Here is a 14113-nt window from a genome sequence, read left to right as displayed (position 1 = left end):
GATACTGAACCTACATTTATATACATCTATACCTACACCATGCTACATCTTTAGTCTAACTAATCTAACTGCACTTATCTTTAAAAATGAGATAGAGGTCGTCCGCTGGTCGGTGATTTTAAAAAAGAAGAAAGATAGAAAGAAAATACATTTATTTAACGTCATAAAAAAACATCACAATTAACATAACTATAGGAAAAAAGACAAGACATACATGACGCTAAATAGGTCCTCACTCAGCATAATGCCACGGCAAGCCCTGTCGCTGATTTTCAGTGAAGACCTTAACAAAAAACTAGCTAACTAAAGTACTATTCAATGGAAAAAATCAATTGTGTAAACAAAGCAATTTTCACGATTACTCGTAGTTACTTGCATTTGAACGCCAATCCCGATCATATTCACATCTCAATGAGCTCACACACTGTTTTTACAAACCATTTTATCATTAAAATAATCGTGTAAATATGTTTATTTTATAGAATTAATTGAAGACGAAAATCCGTTATATTTGTCAAATGACATGATAATTTTCCTCACCGAAGTTGGTCTATGGTCGTCTAGTCTCTGGAAATTTAGTGCTGTACCAACAAAATTAATTATTTGACTGAACCAACCTTACCTACCGATAATTATGGCTGGCTCTGCAAATTAATTTATTCGTAGATATTTAATTATTTGTGTTAAGTTACACTATTTAATGAAGGTTATAAAGGTTTTTAATCCTATCCTACTATCCTACTTCCTACTATATCCTACTAATATTATAATGTGAAAGTTTGTGAGTGAGTGAATATGTTTTGTTACTTCTTCACGCTGAAACGGCTGGACGGATTTGGATGAAATTTGGCGAAAAGTTAGATAACCTGGATTACAACATAGGATACTTTTATCCCGATATTCTCATGGGATAGGATAAAATCTTGAAATAACAACCGCTCAGCTTAGTCATGAAAATTGTTATTGTAGAATAGTTGACATCTGGAATAAAACATAGCCTACTTTTTATTTCGATATTCCCACGAGATAGGATAACTTTCGAACTAATAACCGCTGGCTTAGAGTCATGAAATTTGACCATGATTGTTTTTAATGTAATGTCAATGAAAACAACGATTTAATTTTCGGGAATTCCCACGGCCATTTTTAAAAATCCCGGTATTTCAGCTGCTGCTGACCTAATGATTTACGTGTGCGAAGCGCTGGGTAAACACTAGTTGGACGATAAAATAGTATTTTAGTAGAAATTATGTACATTTCTATTTACTAGTATCATATTTACTGTGGAGTCCATTGTTGGACCAAAAATCATTTTGAATCACTTCCCTGTGTCACTCTCATTTCCCTGTCTTATGTAAATTTAAAAATGCCTCTTCTAAATTATATCGAAAATACAAATTGAGACATGGATGCACAGAAAAAACCAGAAAAAGAGACCAGCGCTGGGAATCGAACCTAGGTCCTCAGCAATCCGTACTGCGTACTATAACCCTACACCACCGTTGGACAGGAGTCAAGATACAAATTTCACCTATGCACACATATCTCAGGTTGGCTTTTTCCACTACGCTACTTAAGCAGCAAAAAAATCTTAATTAATCCATATTTTAACTGTCCCTTTCAATTCTAAAATACTCCATCATAAAGCTTGGGGAAAATATACGTCAAAAAATATAAGTGGATATACATGTTCACCATTTTAAAAATTCTACCCTTAAAGGGTATAAAGGGAGTGTAAGTTTTGAACATGAAGTGTAAGTTTGTATGGAAGAAACGTTAGGTATATATTTGAAGATATAATTCTAAAACTTCTTGAAAATGCTATTAAACATTTTAAGTTAAAAGGGACATAGAAACATTGTGAATGACTCTTGAACAGGAGTAAGAGAATACGTGATTCGCCATTTTTAAAAATTAAACTTAGGGATTACATTAAATAATGAAATATGAGTAAATTCAAAATAATTATTTACTGCTGATTGAAGTATCTTAAAGAGCTTTCACATCACTAGAGCCAACGTCAGTCACTCAGTCAGCCAGTCGTCAGTCAAGTGTCAATGTCAGTCACCACATTTGTTTACACAATTGATTTTTTCCATTGAATAGTACCGTAAAGAGTGCTAGCTAAAATAGATAGTTAAAAAAAATATTAAAAAAAGGCTCTTAAACAACAACAGTAAGAACCATATACTTTGTAACTATACGCTAAGTTAAACCGTTTACAGGAGCTAGCAACGTCATTCAAGAAGTACAACTACCTGACAGCACCCATAGCGCGGACGCTCACGCCGCCCAACAACAACTTGGCCGTCAACTTGGACCGCCAGTTGTTATACAACCACAGCCACAGCAGTATGTACGGCGCCGACGTCAGCGTCGACCACAAGATGATGGTGGAAGCCATCGGCAGACATCTTGTCTATGGTTAGTACTATTGGAATTACTGGCTTTTGAAAGCTTAGCCTCAGAAAATGTCCCCAATTTACGAGGCATGTGTTTCAGACTATGATACAAACCGACTAGTCTAGCTTCGTGTATACAGAAGTAGCTAGAAGCTTATTTGCAAATACATGTATTTTTTTCTCATTATGTTGTTATTTACTTTAAATAATATGTTCTCGCTGCTGAGGTGAAAAGTTGTGTCTGTCACACGAAGCCAAAGTTTTTTTTTTGCGACTCGTGTGTTTGAATCCCTCGCTGCGCTCAAGATTATATCCTAGAGTTCTCGCTACGCTCGTGATTTAATTACAGAATCCTTATTTTTTCGCTTAATATTATAAATGCGAAAGTTTGTGAGTATGTGTGTGAACGTGTGACGCTAAAACATTGTCCATTGTTAACTTCAGACGCAGCCCAAGCCACAGCTTTAATGTGCACAAACGTGGTGTCTTATGTGTTACTGACGGAGCGGCGGCGCGGCTGTAGCCTACGCGAGCTGGCGCTGGCGGTGGGGGCGCGCGGCGCCGCGCTCGCCGCCGACGGGCGCGACCTGGGGTACGCCGGGGAGCCCGCCGCGCTCGTGAGGCACGCGGTGAGTGGGGGGCGGGGGGGCGGGGGGGGCGCGCGGCGCGCGCTCGCCGCCGACGGGCGCGACCTGGGGTACGCCGGGGAGCCCGCCGCGCTCGTGAGGCACGCGGTGAGTGGGGCACGGGGCGGGGCGGGGCGGGGGGGGCGCGCGGCGCCGCGCTCGCCGCCGACGGCGCGACCTGGGGTACGCCGGGGAGCCGCCGCGCTCGTGAGGCACGCGGTGAGTGGGGCGCGGGGCGGGGCGGGGCGGGGGGGGGCGGCGCCGCGCTCGCCGCCGACGGGCGCGACCTGGGGTACGCCGGGGAGCCCGCCGCGCTCGTGAGGCACGCGGTGAGTGGGGCACGGGGCGGGGCGGGGCGGGGGGGCGCGCGGCGCCGCGCTCGCCGCCGACGGGCGCGACCTGGGGTACGCCGGGGAGCCCGCCGCGCTCGTGAGGCACGCGGTGAGTGGGGCGCGGGGCGGGGGGGCGGGGGGGGCGCGCGGCGCCGCGCTCGCCGCCGACGGGCGCGACCTGGGGTACGCCGGGGAGCCCGCCGCGCTCGTGAGGCACGCGGTGAGTGGGGCGCGGGGCGGGGCGGGGCGGGGGGCGCGCGGCGCCGCGCTCGCCGCCGACGGGCGCGACCTGGGGTACGCCGGGGAGCCCGCCGCGCTCGTGAGGCACGCGGTGAGTGGGGCACGGGGCGGGGCGGGGCGGGGGGGGCGCGCGCGCCGCGCTCGCCGCCGACGGGCGCGACCTGGGGTACGCCGGGGAGCCCGCCGCGCTCGTGAGGCACGCGGTGAGTGGGGCACGGGCGGGGCGGGGCGGGGCGGTGGGGGCGCGCGGCGCCGCGCTCGCCGCCGACGGGCGCGACCTGGGGTACGCCGGGGAGCCCGCCGCGCTCGTGAGGCACGCGGTGAGTGGGGCGGGGCGGGCGGGGGGGGGGGGGGGGGGTATGGTGTCACATTTTTTTTAGTTATGTAACTGGCGGACTCATCAGATTTTTTGGATATTAACAAACGAACTCCTAAATACAGGCATCTATCTATTGTTCCGAACTGCCTGACTGATGAAATAATAACCTATATGTTTATTGTTATCGTTCCAGCTGGACATGCTGCGTCGCGGGCTGGTGCGGCGCGAGGGCTCGGGCGACAAGCAGCGCGTGCGGCCGCAGCGCTCCATCGCGGCGGCGCTCGAGCTGGCGTACTACGCCAACAGCGTCGTGGCGCACTACGCCGCGCCCGCCATCGTCGGTGAGTGCCGCCTCTATGTATGTCGCGGCCGATCGTAAAATCCGCCAGATCACGAAATTCCTAGGCATATCGGAAATGCCGCCATTTCATGAATTGGCTAAGGGACATCCGCCATATCGTTCAAAACTCACCGTTAGCGATTTGCCTAGTGACGTTTAGGCAGATCATGAAATTCCTAGGCATAACATGAAGCGCCGCCATTTCGTGATTTGGCCAGTTTAGGCAGATCATGAAATTCCTAGGCATATCATGAAACGCCGCCATATCGGTTCTGGCACTTCGCCGGCCGCTGCCGAGGCACGCGCTTCGCTTCGCTCGGCTCGTGCGTCGTGATCACAATTAATACTACCACTCCTCGCTTCGCTCGTCGTACCTAAATTTTTCTATATAAATAAATAACAACTAGTGATACTTTATTTATCAAAAAAATACTAACCTCTAAATACGGGCAGACGTCCATGGTTTTTTCATATTGTGCACAGAATCCATTTGATTCACATAATATAGAACGGAGCTGATGTTTAAAAGCTATCTTTTGCACTTCTATTTTGAATTCAATCACTATTTTCGGTTTAAAGATCGATCGACTGCCGTATTATTTCTCAGGCACATCGTGATATGCTGCGCCAACGTTTAGGCATATCAGAAAAAATGGCGGCGTTCACATATGCCTAGGAAATTTCGTGATCTGGCGGATTTTACGATCGGCCGCCGACATATACAAAGGGCGTTTTTCCATTAGCCTGCGCCGTGCTGGTGCCGGAGAAGCAAGAATGTATGAAAATGTATAGCTCGCTTTTTCACTTACCGACGCTGGCGCCGGCCCCGCGTTGAGTCCCACCGGCGCCGTCACCGTCACCGGGGTAGCAAGGGTCCAGTCGGTGCCGGCCCGACAAAATTGCATGTTGTATATGAATCGTGCTGAAGTCCGTGTCAGTACTGTACCACTCACCGGCCGTAAACCGGCATCGACACCGGCGCAGTGGAAAAACGAAGCCCCGGCGTCGGTGCCGGTGCCGGGCCGGCTAATGGAATAACTCACAAACAGTGCGTGCGGCCAGGCCCTCTTCTACTACAAGTTTGCTTCAGCATATTCATCCTATTCATAATGCATGCCTACAGTGAAGCACTACACAATGACAATGACATTCATTCAAACGAACCCAACCACCTGCTGAAATCAAACCATCATCATATCAGCATCCTACAGGACGTTCACTGATACAGGCCTCTCCCATATACCTCCAGTTTATAGCCACGATGATTGTAGCGGTCAAGATTTTAACCCTTAAATTCAGTGTGCATCATAATGCACACGATTCAAGACTTGTATGGTTTTTTTTTTGTAGAATATTTTGGACTACATAACCAGGTTTAAATTAAATGAGCTTTTTAAAAATTTTGTAAATTTGAAGTGTTAACATGTGTATTGTATTGCAGCGACGGCGCTCGAGAGCATAATCCGGCAGCCGGGCGCCGACCAGGAGGTGGTCCGGCACTCGGAGCTCCTGGAGGCGTCGTTACAGCTGAGCGCGGTGCTCAACCAGGAGTTCATCCTGTGCGCGCCGTGCCACCGCGTCGAGGAGACCTTGTTGCGGGCCGTGGACTCCCTCGTCGCGCACGAACTGATGCAACAACTGCAGGTAATCAAATAAACATGTTCACATTTTTTGAAGCGTATATTTTAGACTCACAAGGATTTATCTCGAGAACCGTAATAGATAGACAACTGTACTTTCTCTTGTCTATCTATTACGGTTGTTTATTTCTATTGCTGCTACAACAAATATTAAAAATTTAATTTAATTTAAAAATTAATAAATGTATTTAAAATACAAACTTCATTATACATGATATACTAAACTGATTTAAAATTATAACTAAAAGTAAAATAAAAGTAACTAATAACTAAACTATAACCTACAAAAAAATGGTAAATGGAACCCCCCGCGGCATGGACCCAAAGATGCTGGCAGCATTTCCTCGCTGTAAAGCTATGCTGAAATGTTGTGCGAGGAAACTGCCAGCTCTTGTGTGGTATCAAAAAGTCGATAAGACAATTCTTTAAAAATATTTTTTGCGCTGGGCCCCCACGGACCTAAGGTCTCAACCCCGAATGGAACAAAGTTGTAAAATTAATTAATAGTGATCCCCATACAAATAATGTGCCAAATGATTATCACTTTTTTGTACGAGAAAGTCGATAACTACATACATTTGTATTGTGAAATTGTGATACAATGGTCGAAAAATGGTTTACAAATTTAAAAATCCCAAATCACAAACACACTGACATACAAAAAAATACGAACATTGCAAAAAAAAAAGTTTGTTACAATTTTTTTAACCTAGTTGTTATTTGTCAGACTGATGTCGGCTTGGACGAGCAGCGCTGGTCGCAGCGGTTCGCGCGTACGTTTGATGACGACGACGATGAGGAGGACAGGCCCGACCCCGCCAGGAATATCAAGTACCGCCTGTCCACCAGGCCCGAGGCGCTCGCTGAACGGTAAGTCGCCAGGTTTATATGAACAAAGGGGAGTCATGGTTGAAATCCCAGTGGGTCCCATATAACTTTTCACTGTGGCCTCTCCAGGCGGGAAGATATGCGTAGAGCATTTTCTTAAGGCGCAGCAAAAAAAGTTTATTATGAACTTAATGCTTGTCGTGTGTTAATGATTAAATATTTACATATCTACAGAGTTCAATATTTATTTAGGTACTCTGCACGCCTTGATAATTCATGTATTCATGTAATTATGGGCACGAATTAACGCGTTGTGCATTCCGGAGCAACAAATAATAAGCTACCTTAACCCACTACAATTACAACAGTTCACTGTAATTTTAATTTGTAAGTCTTAACCAAATTATTGAAATAAAATTGTATGTTCACCAAAGGTGCAAAAGTCATTTTCAGTTCTTAAAATTTTAAAAAGTTGCTATTGCACGTTGTAGCTTGTTCAGTCGCCATCAGATATTTCGCAGCGGTTAAGGTGGTCAAAAATATCGGCACATGCACTCTATTATTCAGGTATTAGAGTTTATATTTCGATATTTTTGATCACCATAGCCGCTTCCAAATATCAATTGGCAACTGTACCTACGACTATGGATTTGTAGCGTTATAGGTACGACTCCTGACAACTTTAGCCGTTGCTATAACTTCGTTTTTTTAGCATTAGAAAGAAGGTAAGCGATCTTCAAGTGTCTTTTTATTGAAAAACACTTTTGAAAAATGTCATAGCAAATATCAATATGTCAACAAAATTGAACCTTGACTTAATGTTCATAAGGTCCACTCAGAAAAATTATCTACTTTGAGATACGAGATTTTTTCAAAGTAGTGACGATATGTAACAATTAGCAAAGACATACGATCATTTACATGCGTTTGGTACTTATCATAAGTAAAGACTCGTCAAGATTGTTTACCCTTTTTCTAATGCTAAAAAAAAGTATAGCGAAATATGATTACTGGAAAGAAAAAAAAACTAGTTATAAGTAGTAAGACAAGCCTACAAGTAGTAATGTGTTGTTTGTCCGTAGCGCGCGTCTCGTGCGCAGCATCCGTCCGCTGCTGGAGGGCTACGCGGCCGCGTGCCGCTGCGTGCGCGCCGCGCCGCAGAAGGACCTCGTAAGGGACACGCTCGAGCGGCTCACAGAGGATTACTCGCAGAACAGGATGCCCTACGGTCAGTACCTTCTAGCATACCATGCATCGACATCTATGTATACCAGAGGTTCCCAAACTTATTTCGTCTAACACCCACTTTGAAAAGCATTTTTTTTGTCACCTTAAAAACCATAATAACATATTAGTCTCGTCTGGATTTTTTCTGGGCCCCTTACCCACCTCTAGGCCTCCAGCGCTCACAAGGCGTTATCGTCCACTTTGTGGAAAACTGATGTTTTAAAAAAAATTGAGCTTCATTAACGTTGTGTACCCGCGCCAAAGTTCATGTAGAGTTTAAAATTTCGTCATTTTATCCCGACCCCGTGGGAATATCGGGATAAAAAATAACCTATGTGTTATTCCAAATGTCCAGCCATTTACGTACCAAATTTCATCCAAATACGTCCAGACGTCTTGGAGCCCGTTCCCACTTGTCGTGTGTCGGATCCGTTTCGTGTCTGATATCAGTTATTTCTATAGAAAATCGTGTCAGGCAAGTGTCAATAGCTTCATAATAAAATGTTCTGTCACTGGAACATCCGATTAAAATCCGGGCCCACGTGCGACAAGTGGAAATGAGCTGTTAGCGTGAAGTAGTAACAAACATACTCACACATACACACACATTGTCATATACAAACTTTCGCATTTACTTATAATATTGATGGGATTTCCAACTAGTTGATAATGACGCAATGCTAATAAATGACGTCCATTATTCCAGGAGAAGCAATATCAACAGACGCCATCCAGAACTGCTGGCGGCTCCTGAAGCAGTGGGGCGTCGTTGAACTTTACACGGAGCAGCGCGTGCGCCGCATCCGGCTGCTGCCGCCCTATGAGAACGCCGCGCACCGCGACGCCGTCTGCGCGACCATCTACAAGTTCAATGTGGACACGCCGCTGCTCGACTAAAGGGGGCTGTGCAATATTAAGTTTCGAGTGTTGGGAACGGGAGTTCGCTGATACAAGATTAAGGTTGGTAGGCTGATAGTAACCAGGAAAGCTAGTGCAGCCACCTTAAGAGAGCTAGTATTGTCTAACCTGTATGCAATAGCGATTGCATTCAACGTTTTTTTCTACCCTCATCCTATACCGTTTGGTAGAAAGAAGTGCTGAAAACGATTGTAATTCAAGTGCATTAGACAAGGCCTCTGGTTTTGTTAGCAAAAGATTTAGGTAAACAATGTTGACTTGTCCTTTTCTTGAGCGCTTACATGACGCGTTATCTTTATAGGGATAAAGACAATGACAGTTCGATTATTCTTATATGAAACCTAAGAACATCAGATATCAAGAGAGTACAACGCAAAAAGAACTGTATCGAGCTGTATAGCCAGTTAAGGCCGTGCACGCCGTGATCCTGAACTATCTCAATAGCCTATGGACACTCTGAAAATGATACCTAACTCATTGGCTATTCGCTGTGGATTACAGCATGTCATTTGAACGTAATGTCCCGTCCCGTGCTTATGCTCTTGGGTGGAAAATGTAGGATAAGACAAGATAATATTACAGCTCAACAAATGAGTCGCAGGATGTGCTAGCCGTACTGTAATCAGCAAAAAGTGAAAATCATTCGTTGCACATTTAGGGGTTGTTTTACCATCCATTGATTAGTGTTAACTGACGGTTAAATGTGAGTCCGTCTCTATTTGTTTTGTTCGAATAGACGGAGACGGCATCACATTTAACCTTCAGTTAACACTAATCAATGGATGGTGAAACAGCCCCTTAAGTGTTCATCATTCACTGATTGAGACAAAATGTACCATGAAAAGTACTGACAATATTCTGGTAAATAACGTAGCTGACTAGGCTTACTTTTTATGCGAACTCCCGTTCTGTTTCGTGAAATTGCGAAAGTGTAAGACAGTCTAGTGACTTGTGATAATAAAAACCCTATATACGTCCCACTGCTGGGCACAGGCTTTGTGTTGGCCGTAAGAGCTCAGCGTGGCTTTGATACCAGTGATGCCACTCTATTCGAATTGTGAAGGACAATGCAACTTGATCTGTTGTTCTTAGCTTCTTGCTCAGTGACAAACGAGTCGCAGTACTTGTGCTAGCTGTTCAAATAGGTCGTTTTACAGAACGCGAGAAGATGAAAAATAAGCAAACTGAAGTGTTTTGCATACTAATGTATTTTTTGCATATAGTAGTATTTTTCATTTTCTGATGTACTGAGCCTTATTTTGATCTGTCGAGCCGACAAAGCTTCAAGGCTTTAAAGCTTTTTTTTATATTTTATTTATTTGTACTACTTTTGTTTATATTCTGACTGGAAATATGAGAGGTGTGACAAAATAAAGAGCGACAATTTGGGTATGTCCATTTTATTTCATTAGGTTTGAGCAGTTTATGTTTAATTGGAATTATATATGTTATCTACAGTGGAGAAACATATATTTATCTCTTTTCAATTAAAATATACCCTCATATTATTGTTAGGCTACATGAAACAGTTTGGTTCATCCGTTTTAGAATTTAAAAACAGTTTTGGGACAACTTAACTCTATAATACTTATTTTATATCCCTGGTTAATAAACTTAAATTTATTTTGATTTTACAGTACAACGTATACGCGAGAATGAATTTTATTTTGTATATGTGTAAATTTTGGCTGTAGATTTAGAACTTGAAAGATTTGAAATTTAATTTCAAAGCCATTACAATGAATGATTTAATGTTTGTTGAAGGAACAGTCACTGTAACGGCATTGAATATCGCATGTCCAGTAGATGTGGCCTTATGGAATATTTTAGTTATAGGTAGAGTCATTCACGATGACGCGTGCCGTGGTTCTTATTACAATGTCATTAATGTCTAGTTTGACAAAATCACGCGTCTTCGAGTCATTCACGATGACGCGTGCCGTGGTTCTTATTACAATGTCATTAATGTCTAGTTTGACAAAATCACGCGTCTTCGAGTCATTCACGATGACGCGTGCCGTGGTTCTTATCACAATGTCACTAATGTCTAGTTTTGACAAAATCACGCGTCTTCGTGGATGGCACTAGGTATATAATGGTGGTTACATTTAGTTAAATTTCACCACATTGTTGTTTGAAAGTATGTTATGTATGTTTTGACTGAGATTGCTCAAAGATTGGAGCCAAAAATATGTGTAATATTTATCTGTGATGTTATTATTGTTGGCTAGTAGACCATGAGTGTCACAGTGATGTTGTATGCATTTTGAAACCGCTAGGGATAAGTCTGGTGTAAGTCTGTCCCAGTATGAACCACTCAATACCCCTGAAACATCTTTAATACACATCCAATATAAATAATTTCATATAGCCACAAGCACCGAAGAGACGGAATAATTTGTTATTCAAATGTAGAAACCCTTGCAAAATGAAACGGATAAATTCTAAGTGTCGCCTCCGCGTGTTTGTAGCTCTAATACAACGATGTGATCTCAAGATTGGTATGTTAGAGTATCTGATTTTTGTAGCATTTGTCTTGTAATGATTATATATCATGGCTGGCTATTGAAACCTGAGTCTGAGAATGTTTGAATACCTTTTGTATTAAGACTATTAAAATACTCTAAGTAAATAATGGAAGTTAGTGGTTAACAGTAGCTGGTACTTTGTTTTCTGTGTAAAAAAACGAGGGAGCTAAGGAACAAAAGATGAAATAAATGAATCTTTTACATAACTGTGTTGTTGACTTATTGGATCCCAGATGAGTACTCCAGCCCAGCAGTCATAAGCATAAGGGAACATGACTGTTGTCATTGTGTAAAAGCAAACTTAATCACAATATGTTGTTAATACTTATAAACTATATAAAAATAATGTAAAAAAATATGTATTTGCCTTTGTATAGGAGTTTGATGCTAGATATACTGTCCTAATTATTCTCATAATAAAAATTTCAAGTCAAGTATCTGTAGATGGATATTACTTAAGATGCGGATCTGTGTATAATTTAAGGCTGTTTTTTTTTTATTTATTTAAATCAGCAGAATTGGTGCTTATTGAAACAGATGAGACTGGAATGCACCACTTTTTTTAGTTTCCGCATACAAAGGGTTAATTGACTATTGAGGTACTAAATAAAATAACAGTTTATATTTTATACCTTATATTGACCATACATATAAAATTATAATCTAATGCGTCCACTACCAAAGGACCTTACGGAAATTGATTTAGATAAAACGTTGTGGATCGTGATATCGTTATTCAAACAATATTTATTTAATATTTGAAGTGCTGGGTAAATTCAGATTTGCCTAGACAGACAGGCTCTTCAAAACTATGGCTTATAAATATACAACTACCCCCAGCAAGATTTACAAGGTAAGTCCCATTACACACTGGACAATGTATTTGTATTGAAATGCCACATTTGGCATTCGCCCTTTGCATGCCAACTTTTACACAAATACATGAGGTTTAATTGGCACAATGGAAATTTGTTCAGATTCAAGCTGGTCTAAGTAGTTTTGTATCAATTCTTTGGTTACACAATATCCAACTCACAAAAAATTAGTAGAATGGAATGTGAAAGACCATAAGTTCCTTAGACAGTGGAAGATATTGCTGTCACTAGGTTTACTTTCCTGCAGCAGTGGCGAGGGGATTTCTTACAACTAGGATGACAGAGTCTCCACGGAGGAACATTTTGGAAATGAACTTGTCCTTGTTCACAGCTTTACCCTGGAACAAATAAAGATATATATTTCAAGTTTTTGTAATTTTTTTTAACTTAACCAGTATCTCCACGTCACATTCTTAAATATGTTGTAATTGTATGTTGGTGGTGTAGGAAGCACCAGATTACGTGACCTTTCCGACACTCGCGATTACAATTAAATGACAGTTTTTGTATAGAAAAACTGTAACTTGATTGAGATCACGAGTGTCAGAAACATTAGACAATACGGCCTTAGGATTTGATAAATTTATTAGGTGTTTGTAGTGTTCTAAAGGTTGTTTTTCATATCTATGCAAGGAATTTAGTATCAGGCTATATTTTCTTAAATCTGTCATCAAATTTCAAAGAATTAAGGGTGTTTATACCTGCTGAGTTGGCAATGTTGAGTTTTTGTTAGTTTTTTTCGATTATTCCGTAAAAATTCAATGAAATTTAAAATGTGGTCTGATAGAACTCTTCTTAATATATAACTTAATGTGTATACTCCAATGATTATTTGTGATGGACTTTTATATTCTACTTAAACAATGATCAGTGTCACTGGAATTGTTTTCATTTGTGTGATTTCAAGAAGTAACCTTCCTAGCTTTTCTTTTCAATCCCACCAAAGAATAGCAACTTCTCACAAATACACCTAACCTCAAACCACTAATATTTATTTTAGAACACGTCAATTGGGATTATCAAGACTATTTATTACCTTCTTCCCTTTGCCAGTCCGTGGTACTTCAGTCCACATTTCTTTTACGTTTTCAAGCACCATGTTACAGTGCCGGTCGAAAGCCTTCACACGTCCCAGCAGCTTTTTGTTGTTCCGACAGTTGATCAATACTTGAGTGTTGTTCTTTACAGACTGTGTAAGCACGGAAAGGGGCCCAGTACTGAATTCTTCCTCTTCAATTTTAGATAATTCCTCGAGAGTCATCTCCGAGCGTGGCTTGGCTGTGGTTGCCCTAAAATCAAGAAATCACATGTTGTTGCGGTCGTATTTTTCAAGTGGAGATAATATTCACCTTGATAGTGGTTCAAATACTTACATTTTGATATTATTTGTTCAAAATTAACTTGATTGTACAAATAAATTGAAAATTAATAAACAGCAATAGACATCAAGCAACCGCGGAAATGGTTAAACCACAGAGTGTATGAAATGAAATAAATGAAAAAAAAATGCACAAGCGCAACATCACAGTGCTGCCAACTCCTAAAAACTCGAGTTGCTAAACTCAAAATCAAGTCGCTAGAAAGTCGCTAAAATTAATTCCACCAGGAGCGAGCGGACTCAGGACTTTGCCTGGGAAAGACCAAAGAGGCCACTGGTGGTCTGAATGGTTGGGATACGAAAAAAAAACTAAAATTTAGAAGATTTCCGAATTCACTGAAATTGATTTGAATATTTTTTTAAATAGCTAAACCTAGAGCATAAACGAATAGAGCTAAATAAAAGTTTGGAGTTTGGCACATCTCGTAGTATTCTCCATAATTGGTCCTAAAACTGTTTA

The 14113-nt window shown here is 42.0% G+C and overlaps 2 protein-coding genes across 2 annotated transcripts in view; one reads left to right on the top strand and one right to left on the bottom strand.

Moving 5' to 3' along the window:
* Positions 1-11606, top strand: part of mino (glycerol-3-phosphate acyltransferase mino) — a gene marked incomplete in the record, with an annotated part of 49649 nt that extends 38043 nt beyond the window's left edge. Inside the window, 7 exon segments of the mRNA XM_074107124.1 lie at positions 2226-2424; positions 2847-3031; positions 4113-4260; positions 5701-5903; positions 6627-6769; positions 7810-7955; positions 8661-11606. Coding sequence (XP_073963225.1) covers positions 2226-2424; positions 2847-3031; positions 4113-4260; positions 5701-5903; positions 6627-6769; positions 7810-7955; positions 8661-8851 — 1215 coding nt within the window.
* A 412-nt stretch (positions 11607-12018) lies between these two features.
* On the bottom strand, positions 12019-13759 carry SmD2 (small ribonucleoprotein particle protein SmD2). The gene is made up of 3 exons (XM_074107123.1): positions 13649-13759; positions 13312-13564; positions 12019-12613 (listed from the first exon to the last, which is right to left on the bottom strand). Coding segments are annotated over exons 1-3 (360 nt in total). The 5' UTR covers positions 13651-13759; the 3' UTR covers positions 12019-12508.
* Positions 13760-14113: the final 354 nt, after the last annotated feature.

Source organism: Choristoneura fumiferana, chromosome 25, assembly GCF_025370935.1.
Source record: "Choristoneura fumiferana chromosome 25, NRCan_CFum_1, whole genome shotgun sequence".
Lineage (NCBI taxonomy): Eukaryota > Metazoa > Arthropoda > Insecta > Lepidoptera > Tortricidae > Choristoneura > Choristoneura fumiferana.
The sequence above is the reverse complement of the archived record's forward strand: the minus strand, read 5'-3'. Positions and strand labels throughout refer to the sequence as shown.